Below are 18,209 nucleotides of genomic sequence, written 5' to 3' on the forward strand. Positions count from 1 at the left end.
TCCCGCACGGTCACAGGCAGTGAGAGGCAGATTCTCCATACTTATTGTGTATGCAGCTAGTCTCCAGTCCTCTGTTCACACACAACAGTTTCTCCTGAAAATTTCAGTTTTTCTGGGCGCATTTTTTTTTATTTTACCTGCCAGTGCTATTAGTAAGGGCGCCCAAGTATCTTTAGCAGTGAATTGAGGGGTTTTTGGGAGTTCCTGGGATACGCCATATTTCTTCACCCCTCTACTACAAATCCCATGGTGCTTTGTGCTGCACCGAGCAGGTCATCTTTAGATGTGCAAACTTATTCTAGATGGCCTTAAACTGCAGCAGATTTCCAGTGTGTCTAATGCAGGTTGATAATCTGCTACTCTTAGTCTAATGTTACATTTTTTTTTTTTTTTTTAATGTAGATTGTGAGCCCCACATAGAGCTCACAATGTACATTTTTCCCTATCAGTATGTCTTTTTTGGAATATGGGATGGAAATCCATGCAAACACGGGGAGAACATACAAACTCCTTGCAGATGGTTTTATGCCCTTGGCGGGATTTGAACACCAGGACTCCAGCGCTGCAATGCTGCAGTGCTAACCACTGAGCCACTGTGTGGCCCCCTAATGTTACACATTTATTCTGTTGGCTTCTGAATAAAATTTGGCATCACATTTTGGCTCATTGGGGCAGATAAGTAAATATTCACCAGCACTTTTACACTTCCAAGCATTGGATTTCCTGGTCCAGTTGGGTGGACTGCTCTTGTTAAGGGAGGCTGCTCAGTTTGGGGGAGGATCCTGTGCAGGCGGGCTGTATGCCAACCTTTTGTTACAGTGGGTGCACATATAAAACGTGGCATGGGGGCTCTTCATGGCTGGACATGGGATACCTTCATTAGGGCAAATATAAGGACCCAGGTACAGCAGTGGCTAGCAGTGAGGCACTCTGGTGCAGAAGAAGTCTGAGGGTGCCAGGTAGCTCCCCAGAGGCCTGAAGAAAAGTACTTGCTTACCAGAATTGTGTTGTGAGAGTGCACACAGTGTCACTGACATTCCCAGATGCAGCAGTGGTGGCCATTGAGGCGCTACTAATGTGGTGTAGACACCCCCCCTGAATGAAAATAAAAGATGCTACAATGAAGACTTGTGTGCAGGTCCTGTCTGCCTTCGACAGCATAGTATGTATGGGGAGGATATTGCCTATGGGTGGCGCCAACATCTTGTGACATTTCCTAGTGGCCAGGCCTATACTCATGGTGCTGTGTCCCTCAATGATATAAATGAAACGAAATGTGTTCCACAATTGGCGCTCCATTCACTTCTATAGGCCTTCCATGCTGTGCTAATGGCAGTGCGTGGATCAACCTTCATGTTTTGCTCATATGTAGGAAGCTACTTTAAGGCCCATGTCTCCCTGCACACTGAGCATAGGGAGTAAGCACCCTTAATATAGAGATTGTGTTGTCAGGCTCCAGTTTTTCACAGCTGCCATTTTCAAGGCAAACGAGAAGTGAATTAAAATAAATCTCTTACAAAACTAGTTGTATATCACAATTCCATGTGTGAGCTGACAACCTATTGATAAATGAGATGGTAATATCCAGCTGTCAATTTATTACATTTCCAGGAGGATCAACAGAGGAACAGCTTGACATAGGAAAAAAAAGATACTATGACATTATTTTATGGAGAATACAAGTATTCACAGAAACGTCAGGAGAGGTGATGGGTCCTCTTTCAGATACCAAAAAGACTCTGCATACTGATTCCTGATTATATTTATTACGGTTTTATTTCTCATTGTATGACTGTTATAAGGGTGTGTGCACACAGTGCAGCAACTGCATGATTATACGGTATAATTGTGCGATCATTGGGGGACAGATGTTGCTGCCACACCGGCATGAACTCGTAAAGGCTTTTTCAGCCTCAAGTTTTGTTCTGCTACCGATTACCCTTCCCCCAAAAACCAGGTCATCAGTATGTGAACTGTAGGGGGCAGTCTGACACCAGATCCTCACACAGATCAGATGCTGCTAGTGGTCAGGGAGCTCAGCAGCCCCATTGACTGCATAGTGGTGGTTCTAGGGAACTGCAGCATCACTCCTGTCGCTTAGTAGGAGTAGCCTGCACATGGTTCACCAGCTGATCTGTTCAGGGTCCAGGTGTCAGACCTCCCACAAATCACATACGTCCACAGCATGAAAAATCAATTTGTGCCTGGACAACCCCTTTAAGGTAATGTTGGATCCAATAATTTATTACTAATTCTCGATTACAGGGTGGACCAGATCTGTCCTCTGATTCTAGTGTTTGCCACTCAGTTTGACACAAACCATTGTCTTTGGAGCTTGTGATTTCCAGACAGGAATGTATAGCACACCGTGACTAAGTGCTGCCTCATAGAGGGATATTTGCATGCTTCTTCCATGGATTCACTTGATGTTTGCTTGCAAGTACTTCCAGGTCACGGCAGATGCGCATACGAGTAGTAGACGGCTGTATAATATCATCCACAAATCCTGAGGGAAGAGAGACCGGATATAGGTTTCTGGAAATGTGTGTGAAGTGTTTAATCCATGCTTTCCTCCCCTTAGTTCTCCCCACTTTCCTTCCTCACATACATCACAGTATACGTCCATAAAGTGTCACATTCTGAGTTGTATGGCCTCTGTCAGCCACTTACTACACTTCAGAAAAAAGTGATCTCTCGCATGGAAAGCCGACATGCTCAATTGTCATTCCCCTTCCGACTTCAGATAGTGACCCCCGACACTCACATTAGATGGTCGGCTGGTTCTGCCATCTTTCATCTTATATGTACAACCATCTGAACACTCGCTGCGGTATTACTACAGAAAGAACTGCGTTGCTTCCAAATCTTGGTTGTAGCTGAAAATACTAAGACTCCTGCAGTTTAACCCCCTCCTGAGCTGGACAACAGACCGGCAAAGACCGATGAATTGTTTGTTTGTTTGTTTTGTTTCTTACTAGATTTATCTTAATAAAAATACATTTTGGAAAGCAGAGATGAGGAAATATGACAAAAGTTAAGAGCATTTCTGACCAAACTACCCTGCTTCCTTAAAGAAGACCTTTCATGACCACTAACACCAGTTCTTAGCATCTGGTATTAGACACTGCTCCACCGATTCCAGCACAGTTAACATTTTTTTTTTTATCCTCTATCTCCCACCATTCCTGAGCAATCGGTGCTGTAGGTTTTGGTGACAGACATGCTTTTTAGGCTCGTACTGTCAAGGAACGTCATGTAATTCCCAGCAGGTCAGAATAAGATCAGGTGACCCATTAATTTTCAGAGAGAAAAGAGTAACTTTCACCTAGTATTAACCTGTTGTATATTTTAATCTTTATGTGCCCGTTTCCTTGAGTGTCACTTGAAGGGTCCATTCACACGGAGGAAAATAGTGAGGCATTTGGTGTGGAATTTTAGTGCTGAACAAAAAACCTCCCAATGACGTCAATGGGAGGCTTTTTTTTTTTTTCAGCGCTGAAATTCCACACCAAATGCCTCACTATTTTCCTCCGTGTGAATGGCCCCTAAACGGGTAGGTACGGTAGGCTTACCTCGAACTGCTGCAGGGAAAGGGTTGGCAAATTTATCCACATACTCCGCCTCTGCTTCTGCCTGATTCTGTTTTCCTCTAAATATGATCTGAACAGCTCCCTGTGAGAGAGACAGCCATGAATTCACACATTACCTTTAATAGCGTATGTATCATCAGACATGACATCAGTATATCATAAACTTAGCTAAATCCTGATACGTTACAGTTCCCACTCAGGCATATAGAGCAGCAGACAAAAGTGGCTTATTCAGTAAGTAAATGTACCCCCTATCCTGTAGGCGGGGGTAAGTATCCAACTGCTGGGACCTCAAGTGAATCTGAGTAGGATTTTATGGACGTTGCACACCCCTCTCTCACTCCATGCATTTTTATTTTTTAACCTTTGTTAAATTTTTCAAAACAAAAAGCTATACAACAAGACAATAACCACAATGTGGAAAAACGAGCATGGAAAACATAATATAATCCAAAATCAATGAACGAAGGACAAAGAAAAATGGAGTAGACAAAGGAAAGAGGGGGAGGGGAGAGCCAGAAAAGTGGGAACGAACCGTTCAGACAAAGTCAAAAACGGTGGGTAGTGCAGTAGGTGTCCCAGTGTCACCACATAGAGTTAAAAGACTCCACTGTGTGGTACAACGTGGCAGACAGTCCAGCGGGACTCCTTGCATGAACAAGGCTTCTGTAAGGAGTAGCACCTCTGACCAAAAAGGACAAATCAGGATCCATTTACACAGACGAAAATGGTCTGGAATTTCAGTGCTGAAAAAAAGGCCTCCCATTACTAGCAGAAAAAGGAACCCATTGAAGTCATTGAGAGGCCTTTTCTTCAGCGCTGAAATTCCACACCAAATTCCTCACTATTTTCCTCTGTGTGCACAGAACCTAAGAGGGCAATCCCAGAAGACATGATACACCGTGTCCAACAAAGACTGGCAACGCCAACACACTCCATGCAGTCTGCTATCTGTGTCAGGTCCTACAGAATATAAGTTTAAGTTTTGTTAATGGGAAGCCCCTTTAATGATGGCTGTTAAAGAGATCTTCTGGCAGTATTTCTGTCATGAATACATTTTGTAATATACTTTTGGAAATGTTGTCTCCTTTCCATGAAATCCTGTATGTTTCCACTCTTTCCCTTCCTTCTGTATTGAGAGCAGATTCTGCCTCTCACTGAATGTTACTGTGTATGAGTAAGGGTAGAAAAGAGTCAATTCAAACAGTTATATCTCAGACATTATAAAACGTACAAACTTGCAATGTACCCTTAGTATCATATGAAAGACTCGAATCTCCTCTTTCATGTGACACCAAAAACTAGTGTGTCTATTTTACAATACCTGAGATCTAACTGTTTGAAGTCACCCTCCCCCAATCTCATTTTCTCTACAGGTTACACAGTCCTGTACTCCATACACAGTAACATTCAGCTCTAAATACAGACATAAAGAGGGGAAGGATTTCACAGAAAGAATCTAAAATTTGTTAATAAAGTAGATTACAAAATGTATTTATTTTACTGCCAGAAAATCTAAAGTTGTCAGAAAGTTTAGTTAGACTTTAAATCGCCCCACTCTTTATTGCAATGCTAAATACCTGAGTATATATATTAAGTATATTTCATGTCCAACACTGTAATCTGTAATATTGTTGTCACTAAGAGTTGTAGTTCCCAGAGTACAGAGTCTCCAGTATTCTCTATGGAACAGTAGTAACGAATGGTACATCGCCAATATGGCTGCCCCAAGGTAACCTTTCACCTATTAACATCATGCCAGTACAATCACATCCATTGGCTTAGGCGATCCAGACTTACCTTGGCTCCCATGACGGCGACTTCTGCTGTTGGCCAGGCGTAGTTCAAATCACCTCGAAGATGCTTGGAGCTCATGACATCATAGGCACCGCCATAAGCCTAAAATCAACAGGCAGTAGTTAGCGCAACACAGGCTTGTAGGATAAGGACATACGTATGCTGGGTGTTATCCACAGAAAAATAGGAAGGAATGTGTCACCAAGACACATCACACATTTAATTTTCACGCTACCATCTATATTTATATATTCTGTCCAGTAAGGCCAACAGCAATGTTACACTTACCAATTCTATAGGGGTTACAGAATTGACATCACAAACAAGCATACACAGTATCCCAATAGATGTTCATGCCTCTACAGATAACACCCATAGTGACCCATCTACCCAGCACTACAGACAGTGGATATTGTCATAGCTTATTTACTCCCCCCCCCCCCCCCTGCCTGCACAGAACATGGCCACAAAACTCTCCCATTAGACATCAGTGAGTTGGCACTGACATGACTTTCCATTCACAAGCTCACCTTTCTGGTAATAATTGTGATCTTGGGTACAGTAGCCTCTGCAAAGGCAAACAGAAGTTTGGCCCCATGGCGGATAATACCTCCATATTCCTGAGCAGTGCCTAGAAAGAGGCAAAAAGAAAAATTTGGCATTTTCATGTACCAACAATGAACAATGGGGGGGGGGGGGGGCTATTTTATAGCAGAATGCACTCGCATGTCACCCAAGGGTCTTCCAACCCCCCACTGATTTCAGTGGGTGGGAGGGGTCCAATCTGTTCCATTCTAATTTCCATACATTTCTATTTATGTAGAGGACTGGGGAGACCAAGGTTACCTTATAGAAGCAAGTATTACAGCTACCTGGCAAAAATCCTGGTACATCCACAAAAGTGATGATGGGTATATTGAAGGCATCACAAAATCTGACAAAGCGAGCTCCTTTTACTGATGAATTGATGTCCAAGCAACCTACAAGAAGATAACATAGGAGAAATGGGTTCCAGTTTCTAACAGAACAAAGATGAATAGGTCCCAATGTCAGTTCCTTGGCTCAGTACCTGATGCAACTTTTGGCTGGTTTCCAACAATCCCAACTGTCCTCCCATTCATCCTGGCAAAGCCCACCACAATATTCTTGGCATAGTTGGGCATAATCTCAAAGAAATCGCGCTCATCAACAATCTAAAAGACAGAAATCAGACACAACTTTACAGGGGTCGTGTATGAAATGATTCCTCTGATCAATGGAGTGGTATAAAGGAGAAAACTCAGCAACAAATAATATACAAGACTAAAATGTTACCGAATGAATGATATCCAGCATGTCATAGGCTTTAGTGGACTCCATGGGAACCACAGTATCTAACCCAGGGATGAGACGGTCACTGGAAGACAGAAAAATACGTTTTATAATAATAATCCAATAAAATAAAAATAATCCAAACAGAACTTTTCCCCTCTGAACTGTCTATAAATTCAGGACAGAATAAAACAAGCGATTATTCCTATATAAAGCTTCTCCACCTGAAAATCTTCATAGCTGCTTAGTGAGGAGTCTTAATGGGAGCATAAGCACTAAAGACAAGGGTTACTGAGGGCGGGTTCACTCCTGCGCCCGGTCTCCGCTTTCGGGTTTCCGTTTTCTGCCAAGAGAAACTGGAGAGGAAGAAGATGCTCACGGGCGGTCACGGACGAACGGAGACGGAAACCCGGCGGACAGTTTTCAAACCCATTCACTTGATTGGTTTTGCAAAGTGACTGCCCGTGAGTGTCTTCCTCTCCACGGTGAAACCTGTTTTTTTTTTACTGGACACAAAGTCGGACATGCAGGACTTTGTGTCCGGTTCGCCGCGGAGAGGAAGAAGATGCTCACGGACAGTCACTTTGCAAACCCAATCAAGTGAATGGGTTTGAAAACTGTCCGCCGGGTTTCCGTCTCCTGTCCAGTTTTTCTCGGCAGAAGACAGAAACCTGAAAGCGGAGACCGGGTGCAGGAGTGAACCCGCCCTCACCTGGCTTCACTGCAGTAGTTCACATGTGCCAGCAGCAGTCGTGGCGCCAGTAAAATATTATAGATATATATAAAATCCATGGCACAGAATGGTATAATAAAGTGCTCTAAGTGAAGGTGAAAGGTTAGCTTAAAAGTCTTATGTACACTCATATTACAGTATATTACAAGTCTAATAGCAAGTATAGAAAGATCAGGTAATCTATTCATGTGACATTTATAAATGAACAAGCATTTGTGAATGATGCAGCTCGCGCTTGTCTCCATCTTACATTCCTTCCTCGGGCACTGCCCATCCTTTGCAGAAAACTTATCTATAATGGGATGAAACTTCTTATCGGTGTCTTATCCTATAGCTAGGTGCCAAAGCTTGTGGCAACTTCATGTTATGTTAATTATAGTAAATCGCATCTTCTTTGTCTCTGCAATGTATAACCACACCTACAATGTATAAAAACCTCACCATCAAAGACCAGAATCCATATTGGTCACATCATCCAAATTGTGACTGTGTGTGATTCTCTGAGCCAGCTCATATACCAGCTATACTAATTTGAACTTCAATACGGTGATACTTCAGAGTGGATTGCGCTCAGACATTACAGTCCACACCAAAGATCTCTAAAGTACAGTACCATGCCTGTATATAAGGTTTCCCCTAAACCCATGTTGTAGGAAAAAAATAAGCGTGGACATGACAGCACAATGTGGATTTTCTACATATTCTGACTACTGCAATGCAAAGGATAAAAAAAATCTGCAAAACATATACAGGGTATGGACCATCTGTGCAGCAGAAATACTCTGAGGAGTGGAGTTGGCAGCCCAAAGCCCTTGACAGCCAGTAAATCGCTTATAATTTGAGAAACAAGCTAGAGATCCCTAAGAAAGTAAATATGTAACAAACTATACATTTCATTATACAGTATTACTAATTGTATTATATAATCTGACAATTTTATTTTGAAGTCTTACGCTAGGTTCACACCTGCGTTCATCTGTCCGTTCTGAGCTTTCCGACTTCTGCATGCCAGAAGTCGGAAACCTCAGACCGGGTCCGGCCGTGAGCGGCGGTGAGCGTTTTATGCTCTCCGCCGCGAAACCGGATTTTTTTATCCGGACACAGAGTACTGCATGTCCGACTCTGTGTCCGGATTATAAAACCCGGTTTCGCAGCGGAGAGCCTAAAACGCTCACCGCCGCTCACGGCCGGACATCTTTCTCACCCATTCAAATGAATGGGTGAGAGAGTCTCCTGCAGGTTTCCGTCTCCTGCTCTGTTTTAGGCAGGAAACGGAAACCTGAACTACGGAGAGGAGAACGCTGATGTGAAAGAGCCCTTAGTTGAAGTAGGTAACTTTTTCGGGGTTGGGAACCTTTTTGGCTGAGAGAGCCATGAACGCCATATATTTTAAAATGTAATTCTGTGAGAGCCATAATACCACACATCCCACCCCAATTCCTGCACGCACTATGATGCCCCATAGTGGTCCCTGCGCACACAGTATTATGCCCCATTGTGGACACCCATGAACAATTATACTAATTGGAGTATAATAATCGGAGACCAAGGGGGGGGGATAAAAACATAAAAAGCACTGGTACTTACCTCTCCCTGGCTCCGCTGCACTCTCCGCCACGGTCATCCATCTTCAATGACGTCCGGGACGTCATGTGACCGGGAAGCTTCCGACGCATATGGATGCAGGGCCCCGGTCATGTGACATCTGCAAGTAGGCCCGAATCCGAGAGAGGTAAGTAACACTGTTTTTTATGTTCCCTTACCTCTCCTGGGCCTCTGATCATTATACCCAGGAGTCCGAAAAGACACCCTAAATCCCCCCCCCCCCCCTTACGCCCTTGTCTGCAAGCCAGATCCAGCCATCAAAATTGCCACATCCCGCGAGCTATAGGTTCCCAGACCTATGCTCTACGGGATTTCCAGTTTCTTCCTCAATAACAATGCTTAATGCGGGTGGCTGTAACTCACCTGGGGTCGTGGCATTCTCTGATCGGTGCTGGGTCCTTGTTGCTCAGTGGGAGGTAGTTAAAAAATTCACGCAGGTTTAATAAAGCGTCGACATCATTCTCAAAGGCTCGATGTGCCACCCCTGCAGGACACACAAGTTTTACCCATTTATAATGCTACAAACTAAACGTGTATCTCCACTAAAAATTGCTTTGTATTGGTCTTGTATACATATACATGTATAGGTGTGCACCAGTCACTATGAACCTTAGATTTTAGCCTATCAGGTAAGCTCCTGGTATCGGACCGTTTTAGCCTTATGCCAGATTGTAAGTAGAATATCAGGCGGAGGACTAATGGCTTATACTGTACTTGTGTTAGTAAATATGCTCTGACCTGTAGCAGAGACAATGGTGCACAATATCATAACTAAATATTCTCTATTCTTTTACCACTGCAGCACAATGGCCAACCACAGGCTCATAAATCGTGTTGTAAGACTCTATTGGGGGAGGAATAGCCAACGTGTACTGTATATTACTACCCTCACCATACCCACATTTACCTGATAGAGCAGTATGCGATTTGGCTCCTCCGAGGTCCTCTTGTGTGACATCTTCATTGGTGACAGATTTGACAACATCTGGACCAGTAATGAACAAGTAAGAAGTGTCCTGGGGAGACAAGAGCAGGGACAGCGGCTGAAACATTCGCTTATCAGAATGGATCTAACAATCTATTACACAAGGACGGCGCCATCTTCTAGTTTTAGTTAGTTAGGCACTAGTTAGTTTTGGATTTAATGGATCAGTTGAAACACTGACATGTTAATATCAGTATCTGTCAATGTCTATTATTAAAGCATCCATTTTTGTTCTGCTTTCTGAGCAGAAAATAAAGACAGAGAAATAGCGGACAGTATACTGGACGACCGGCCATTACCATCCGATATATGTCTGTTAGCCATTGACATTAATGTTAAAAAATAAATGAATAAATAGTAGGCACTTCTCATCCTTCATAAGTCCATTAATTTGAACTGAGCCAAAAGTCCTGCGCCCTGTATTAATATCATGAAATCAATGAGATTTTTTTTACGGATTTTTGAGGGATTTGTTAGTGTCCATTGTTAACCTTTTCTGATGGATGCTAGCAACGGATCCTAAAAATGGTAGTGTGAACATCCCTTTAATTTTCTGTTATTGTACAAACCAAGACTGAGCAGTTGCAATGAGAGAGCCAATGTCTTACCTTAACCATGAAGGTGAAGTCTGTGAGTGCTGGAGAGTAAACTGCACCCCCGGCACATGGGCCCATGATGAGGGAGATTTGAGGCACAACCCCCGAACTCAATACGTTCCTCTGACAACAAATAAAATAAGATCAGACATGCAGGATAGGAAACTAAATATTTTTTCCTGGATTCTGGGATTCCTCTGCAAAAACTCTTTGAAGCATCTATATGTCCATCATATCAACCGAGCCCTGCAGATAGCTTAGGGTCACCCATAGAGCTCTACTGCATACTGGCAAAAACAGCTATTTCTTTGCAGTAAATACAAAACCGCCATTTGATTAAGGTGACCCTAATATATCTATCTGAGGGGCTGAGCCAATATGCTGGGTTATAGTGGTAAAATAATAGTTTCTGTGGTGATAATGTGAAATGTATGGATTAAAGGAGAAAAAGGGAGAATAAAATGATATAAAGATAGAGTCTGCATAGCAGCGTCAACTGCGTAGAAAATGCTGCAGCTAGTCTTCTAATGGTGTACTGCGCAGTCCCCCACAAGACCAAAATAATAGATTACAGAGCAACTGGACCAATTGGCATACAGTGAAAGGAAATCAGGAGGACAAATCAAACTCTCAGGTAACCACAAGCTGGTGAATTTCTGTTACATACCAAGAAGATATCTGCATAGCCGGCCAAGGACTCTACACCTTCCTGGATACGAGCTCCTCCAGAGTCATTGAGTCCAATCACGGGGGCTCCCACCAGCACAGCCTGATCCATGATCTAGAGAAGACATCAGAGAACATGTGGCCGGACCAGAAGGATATGGAAAGCACGTGACCACTCTTCAGCTATACATTTATTCTCTTCTCAGCGTGAAATGGCTTTTCTGAAATCCAGTCTAGCATTCATTCATTTCAGTTTTCTCAATAAAGTTACTGAACTTTTAGTTACCTGGACAAACGTGAACGAGGACAACCACCTCTGTCCATCTAGAGAAGGCTGACAATGTGATTTTCTGGATTTGTTTTCTCATTTTGTCTCTCATAGTTGAGGTCTACCTATGATGTAAATTACAGACGCCTCTCATCTTTTTAAGTGGTGGAACTTGCACTATTGGTGACTGACTAAATACTTTTTTGCCCCACTGTATGGTCTATACATGGGGTTTTAGGCTATGCCCTAATACAGGCAAGTTGTTTTTTGTTTAGATGCACAATTTTTATATCAACTTTTGCTATTACCTAGAACTGAATGAATGAATGAATGAAATGTACATTCTCTGACTTCTGTGCGTTACCTTGCAGATCTTTTGAGCATGAGCTCCAGACAAGCTGCCACCAAACACAGTGAAATCCTGTGGGGGAATACACAAAATTACCAAAAAAGTCAAGAACAGCTTATCAAACATGCACAAAGGAACACCTCTTGTGTATAAAGATGCCCCAAAGAAAGCTATAAATATAGTAAATGTCTGATGATTACCTGACTAAACACATATACCAGTCTGCCATTAATGCGTCCCTGTCCGGTGACCACGCTGTCTCCAGGATACTGTAAGAAATGGAGAAGAGACAACAGTTATGTCAGATAAATGACGCGCACTTATGTTCAACCATGGAAACACCAGACATTGTAAAGTGGCCGTGCTATATTAGCTCAGCTCACACTCACCTCAATGGCAGCAGAGGAGCAGTAACATTACACAACCACTACACAATGTATAGAGCCTTCTACTTCCAGCTCTGTACACTGTATAGTACAACTGTCCAGACCAGCTGATCAGTGCATGGGCGGGGTGTCTGTCTCCCAAAGATCAGACATTGATGCTAAATCCAGAGGATAGGCCATAAATAAAAAGCTGGGATAACATTTCAGTCACAGCAGGTGCTTTGCATTTTCTCACATACACAAGGCCAATAGCAACATCATCATCATTTCTCTAGTATAGGTTACATAATACAAACAGTGATCTGACTGGTGATCATGTTATGGATAGGCGATCAGCCTGCAAGTGCTTTAGGGGCGGGGCCTTATTTGCTTTCAGCTACAAATACTGGGCCCTCTTCTGGAAAATCGGCATCGAAAATACTGGGATTTTAAAAATTGCAGCACCTCGGTTATACCTGCAGAAACACTGGCGGTTTCCATATATGTATATTAGAAGCAGACTTTCTGTGTAAAGTATTGCAGCTTTTCCACAAGGTGGAGCTTTCCCCTAAAGGGGTTTTCCCACAAATCAAGTTATTCCCTAAGCGGTGGGACCCCCACTAATTTACAGGTAATCCTCTATGTTACGGATAGGGAATAACTTGCTTTGTGGGAAAACTCCTTTAAAAGTAAAAGGGTGAAGGTGGAAATTCCTGCTGTTACTTAGGTGGGGCTATAATAGTATTGAATCACTGCAGGTATATCATATAATAAAGCCATAAAACTCCACTTTTACTTAGGCCTAGGTTTATGTACAGGCTTATGTGCAAAAGGTGACTGCCTACCCTGTACTATGTGTAAGCAGGCGGTTGGGGCAGGACATTGATGCTATGTCAGACCATGATAAGATTGTCATCTGTGAATTATTTTTTTCTAAAATGTTTCACATCACATCTTTTATAACATACAAATAAACTACATGTCGGGTCTGACCTACAACTCCACCTAAGAGCAACAAATTCCAGAAAAAGTCTTAAAGGGTTATACAGGATTTGAAAACACGTTCACTTTAATTCAGAAACAGCGACACATCTGCGTGAGGTTGTGATACTGAATCCATACCTAAGTGTATGGAGTGAAGCTGCAATACTACACAGCATGCAGACACTGTACTGGGAGACACAGCCATGTTCTCTAATCCTGATTTTAAGCTAGGACACATTGCTAGACCTTCATCTCTATTCATGTAGCTTTTATTGGATATGCTACGGTGGTCATTACAAGACCGGATATAAATAACAGAAAATACATTTAGCAAATAGTGCACAAAAATTAGAGGGATCTGATCTGAACACTGACCTTGTTCCTGTCCTCCTGCATTCCAAAATCTGCACATCTGTGCTCCACAAACATGTCATATTCTGCAAAGCTGCCAGGATCCAGGAGCAGACTGATCCTCTCCCGCGCTGTCAGCTTCCCCTGAAGACATAAAAGAGGTATAGAGTAATGCACTTCAATAATGCTGATAATATGCAACTGTGAGATGAAGCTCTGGCCACAATGCTACACCTGGCCTCATCTACCATGTCCCATCTATAACACTGGGGCAGAAGTGCCATGTATGTTTTCTTTGGGGCCACTAAAGGATGTCAAATTTTGTGGCAAAAGATTTAGGGATTCTCCACACACGCCTGTTTGCACACACATAGGAATTAATAGGAGAGGCAGTGCTGCCTGGAAGCTCATTAGCATATGAATAAAAACAGACTTATTCAGAAACCACTGAGGCAATCTACATACTAAAGGTAGGTGTGAAATAGACTTTCTAAAGGCTATGCAAGGATGTGATTAGTTAAAAATGACTCTTCCCAGTGATAGAGCCCCTTTAATAGGCTGTGCTCCAACTGGCACAGTTGGAAATTTATTTCTAACTCCCACCATTCCTGAGCAATCAATGCTGTTAGTTTTGGTGCCTGATATGCTATTTAGTCCCTGTACTGACAGAAGGACAGTGTCAAGCAGGAGCAGACAAGGTGTGTGAATCTGTGCTCTGTCACCGCCCTCCTAACATTACAAAGCTTAAAGGGGTTGTCCCATCACAAGGATCCTATCTATACTGCTTGTTAATGTGGATGTAAGACTTTTCCTAAATACACTGCTTCAGCAAAACTGCTTTGTTTGTCCACTATCTTACTTTATTCAATTCTTTGTGGCCACAGCCCTGACTTAGCTGCTCATGAGTCAAGTGATGTATCTGCTGCTCTCAGGGGGGAGGGAGGAGGGGCTAAGTGCACGGGAGCGAGCCTGTGTATCTAGCTATTCCTGTGTCTACACCACGTGACCTATGTCCTGTTATCAGATAGACGAGAGGAGCTGCTTTCATTTCTTCTGTTCTCCCAGTTATCAGGCTAGCTAATACAATTGTGTTCATTATGGCAGAGACAGGCAGTCTCTGTATGTAACACAGAATGGAGTTGCTGCTGCCTGTACTTCATAGTCCAATATGGGTGGGCGGAGCTAAACAGCAGGTTGCATGTGAAACCCTACCCACCAAATGATGCAAGACACCAGAAAGAAAGAAGATTTTACAGCAGTAAAGACTGGTGAGTATGTGAGGTGGGAATACCCCTTTAAATAGCACAGGCACCAAAACTACCTACACTTGTTGCTCGGGAACAGGGGGGGGCTAGAGAGAACATTCCAACTGTGCTGGAATCAGTGGCTCGGCACCTATTAACAGACGCTATTAGAATTGGTGGTGAAAGGTCCTCGTTAATACAATGACTAATTAAGGTATGCCATCCTATAGGTTGACATTTCAGCAACAAAACTTTTAGTGAGGCACTAGTGGTGAGCCAGTCGAATTCGATCGAATAGGAATGCGTGTAATCAGCCAAACACCAAGGGGTTAAATGCATCGAATATTCGAAGCATTTAACCCCTTGGTGTTTGGCCGATTACACGCATTCCTATGCCGGTGAAGTATTTGATCAAATACTACTCGGTCAACAGTACTAGGGACACTATAGGAAATGTCATTACATTACTCTTCATTGCAAATGTAACCCTGTACCATGCGTAGGCAGAAATCTGATACAAACCCTCATAACACATAGATCTGTCCACAGAATCATTGCAGCAAAATCCACAGATCATACTGTTAACATTCAGTCCCAGGATCATGTAACCTATGGGTTAGTTCACACACAAATACGCGTGTGCATATTCCGTAGCAGCTGCCGCGACGGGATGCTGGTGCAGTGTACGGCATCGCGTCGTGGCTTTCCGCTCCGGATTAGGCCCAAATGAATGAGCCTAGTCTGGAGGGTGCTGCCGTGAGGCGGACACCGCGACTGATTCTGCCGCGGAATCCGCCTGAAGAAAGGGCAGCTCGTTTCTTTTTTCCGCTAGCGGCAACATGCTGCTAGCGGTCTACATAGACCACCATTGTGAGGGGGCGGATTACGACGTGGATTCCGCACCAAAATCCGCCCCTTCTTGCCCCGTGTGAACTAAGGGTGCAGTCACAAGGAGCAGCGTCGGAATCAAACACACTTTAAGTTTCAAGGACATGTTATGTATATCTGAGATAAGCAGCTGCAAGGTACTTTTTAATGCCGCTTGTCTCCAAGGATAGGCAGGATCAGCCTCCTTGTATCCCTGACCCATAGACATCAGTAGGATCTATATATAATGTCATCTAATCAGATCGGATACAGACATGGAAGGACAGGGGGCAGTCACCACTTACTGCAGGTCTGTGTATCCAATGTCAGACACCATATGTATGTATGTAAGTATGTATGAATAGGATTCAGGTGTACAGAGGTTGTGCCAAGTGCTGCCCCCTGCAGGTCGTCCCGCTAGCCGGTGACACTGTGCCCTTCTCACCCTCTTGTGCTGGGCTTCTATCCTCTGTAGTCCTCCGCCCTGCAGCGCTTCTCTCCGTTTCTTCTCTATCCTCTCCGGCACCGACAAGTGACTGACCGAGTACAACCGACCTGGTACCCGTGTCGCCCACCGGGTACTCGGACTCAAAAACCCAGCCAAGAGCCGGGAAACACCGTGGACAGCCGCCATGACAACTCCCCCGTTCCCCAGCCAATGAATAACCACTTAGACTCAGCAACCAATCAGAATTAGCAATGTGAAAAGGTTGACGAATAGCAGCGTGGTACATGACAATTGACCAATCGGAGGGGCACCGAATGACTGCGGACCAATCAGAGCACAGAACTGCATACATGTGACCAATCGTGAGCGGCGTAAGAGCTCTGACCATTTTAGTCACATGACGCACAAGCTGCTATATAACCCTCTACCTGGATAAGCTGTAGTATAGAAAGCAGGGGCTGAGACACTAGTGAAATATCTCATAGTGTGCGCCTGTAATAGCAGCTCAGACATTGGTACATGCTTGGTGCTACAGCTGCTGTGGTAGTCATAGAAAACCTGAGAAGTGCTGCACAAGGGTTCTATTAAAGGGAGTCTGTCGGCAGAACCCAGCATAGCAATCCAGCCGTGCAGATAGGTGTCAGCAGAACCCAGCATAGCCACCCTGCCCTGCAGATAGATAGGTTATGGTCACCTGAATCAAACTGTATTGTGAATCGATGCCCCTGTTGTCCACATATTGCCTTTTATTACCTGTATGCAAATGATCTCTTTGGCACAGTATGGGTAAGCCGCAATGCCCTGGTTATTCTAAAGAGCTGACGAAAATGGCAATGTCTCGACAATGGAATTCTTTTTTAAAGGGAGTCTGTCAGCCTAAAATAGCATGTTACCCTACACACAGTACCTTGCAGGGCTTTGCATACACTCTCCCAAGATGTCTTTTCTCTGTCTGTCCGTGGCTCTGTTACTGATAAAAATAAAACACTTTTAAAAATATGCAAATTAATTGAAATGGGCTTTAGGGGTGTCTAATCTTCACTTTGATGCTCTTTATTACATTCCCCTAAAGCCCATGGAGATCCGCGTGATATAAGTCTACTGCCACGACTTATAGTTCTGTGTACTTTGCTTTCTGAAGTTTACGCAATCCCGGGACCCAGACAGAGGAGCTTGTAATCCACAGCGTCAACTAAACCCAAACCAAGGATTACAAGCCCCTAGAGCCAATTTCAACTAATTTGGATGTTTTTAAAAGTGTATTTTTTTTTTCTTGGTAACAGAGCTACAGACAGACGAAGGAAGACATCTTGGGAAAGTGTATGCAAGGTTTTGTGTGTAGGTTAACATGTTATTTCATGCTGACAGACTCCCTTTACATAGAGGCAGAACATGTACAACATGTAACACAATGGTGCACGCTATATGGTAAATTTAGCACTACTCACTAAACACTTCACTTCCCCTTACTCCACCTCTTGGCTTGAAAATGTGCTGAAGGGAAGCCTAGGCCAGCCTAGATCAGGGTTGTCATTTTTCATTGCAATTTTGCATTATCATATTAGGTAGGTAGATAGATTGATAGACAGAAAGACAGGCCGGGGGCCCCATGGACCGTAAACACTGCGATTTGCCCGCAGCGGAGATGCTGCGGGAAAAATCACGGCATTGTACAGTGCATGCAAAGTGGTTGGGATTCATGCGAATCCCATCTCCACTTTGCGGTAAAGATCGCAGTGTGGACACGCTACATTGCGGCTTTGCAAATCGCAGCATGTCAATTATATCTACGGAAACGCCGGTGGCTTTCCCGTAGTTATAATGTTAAGAGAAAGTCCGCAAAGGAAAACTCTGTGAACTTTCACTTAAAAGCGCTGCGGAAAGAACCGCAATGCGGATATTAGACAGTAGATGACAAACACGCAGATTTACTGTATATTTAGAGTAGCAGGACATGGAGCTGATCTGCAGATCATGTGATCTATTCTTTCATTTATCCAAGCGTATCTGGCCAATATTTTTTTGTGTATTTTTGGTAAAAAAACCAAGT

At 43.5% G+C, this 18,209-nt stretch overlaps 1 protein-coding gene across 2 annotated transcripts; it reads right to left on the minus strand.

Moving 5' to 3' along the window:
• Positions 1-1,614: 1,614 nt before the first annotated feature.
• Positions 1,615-16,358, minus strand: PCCB (propionyl-CoA carboxylase subunit beta). Of its 2 annotated transcripts, none has more exons than XM_075269074.1 (15): positions 16,157-16,358; positions 13,625-13,744; positions 12,101-12,169; positions 11,916-11,972; positions 11,285-11,398; positions 10,630-10,740; positions 9,944-10,052; positions 9,400-9,520; positions 6,702-6,783; positions 6,457-6,580; positions 6,260-6,367; positions 5,918-6,018; positions 5,391-5,489; positions 3,573-3,672; positions 1,615-2,506 (listed from the first exon to the last, which is right to left on the minus strand). In XM_075269074.1, exons 1-15 carry the CDS (start codon positions 16,343-16,345, stop codon positions 2,385-2,387), a joined length of 1,626 nt encoding a protein of 541 aa, XP_075125175.1. In that variant the 5' UTR covers positions 16,346-16,358; the 3' UTR covers positions 1,615-2,384. The 2 variants fall into 2 exon arrangements, with proteins under 2 accessions (XP_075125175.1, XP_075125176.1); XM_075269075.1 differs by having other exon boundaries at positions 5,918-6,014; positions 6,256-6,367.
• Between the last annotated feature and the right edge of the window lie 1,851 nt (positions 16,359-18,209).

This window comes from Leptodactylus fuscus, chromosome 3 (assembly GCF_031893055.1).
Source record: "Leptodactylus fuscus isolate aLepFus1 chromosome 3, aLepFus1.hap2, whole genome shotgun sequence".
Taxonomy (NCBI): Eukaryota; Metazoa; Chordata; class Amphibia; order Anura; family Leptodactylidae; genus Leptodactylus; species Leptodactylus fuscus.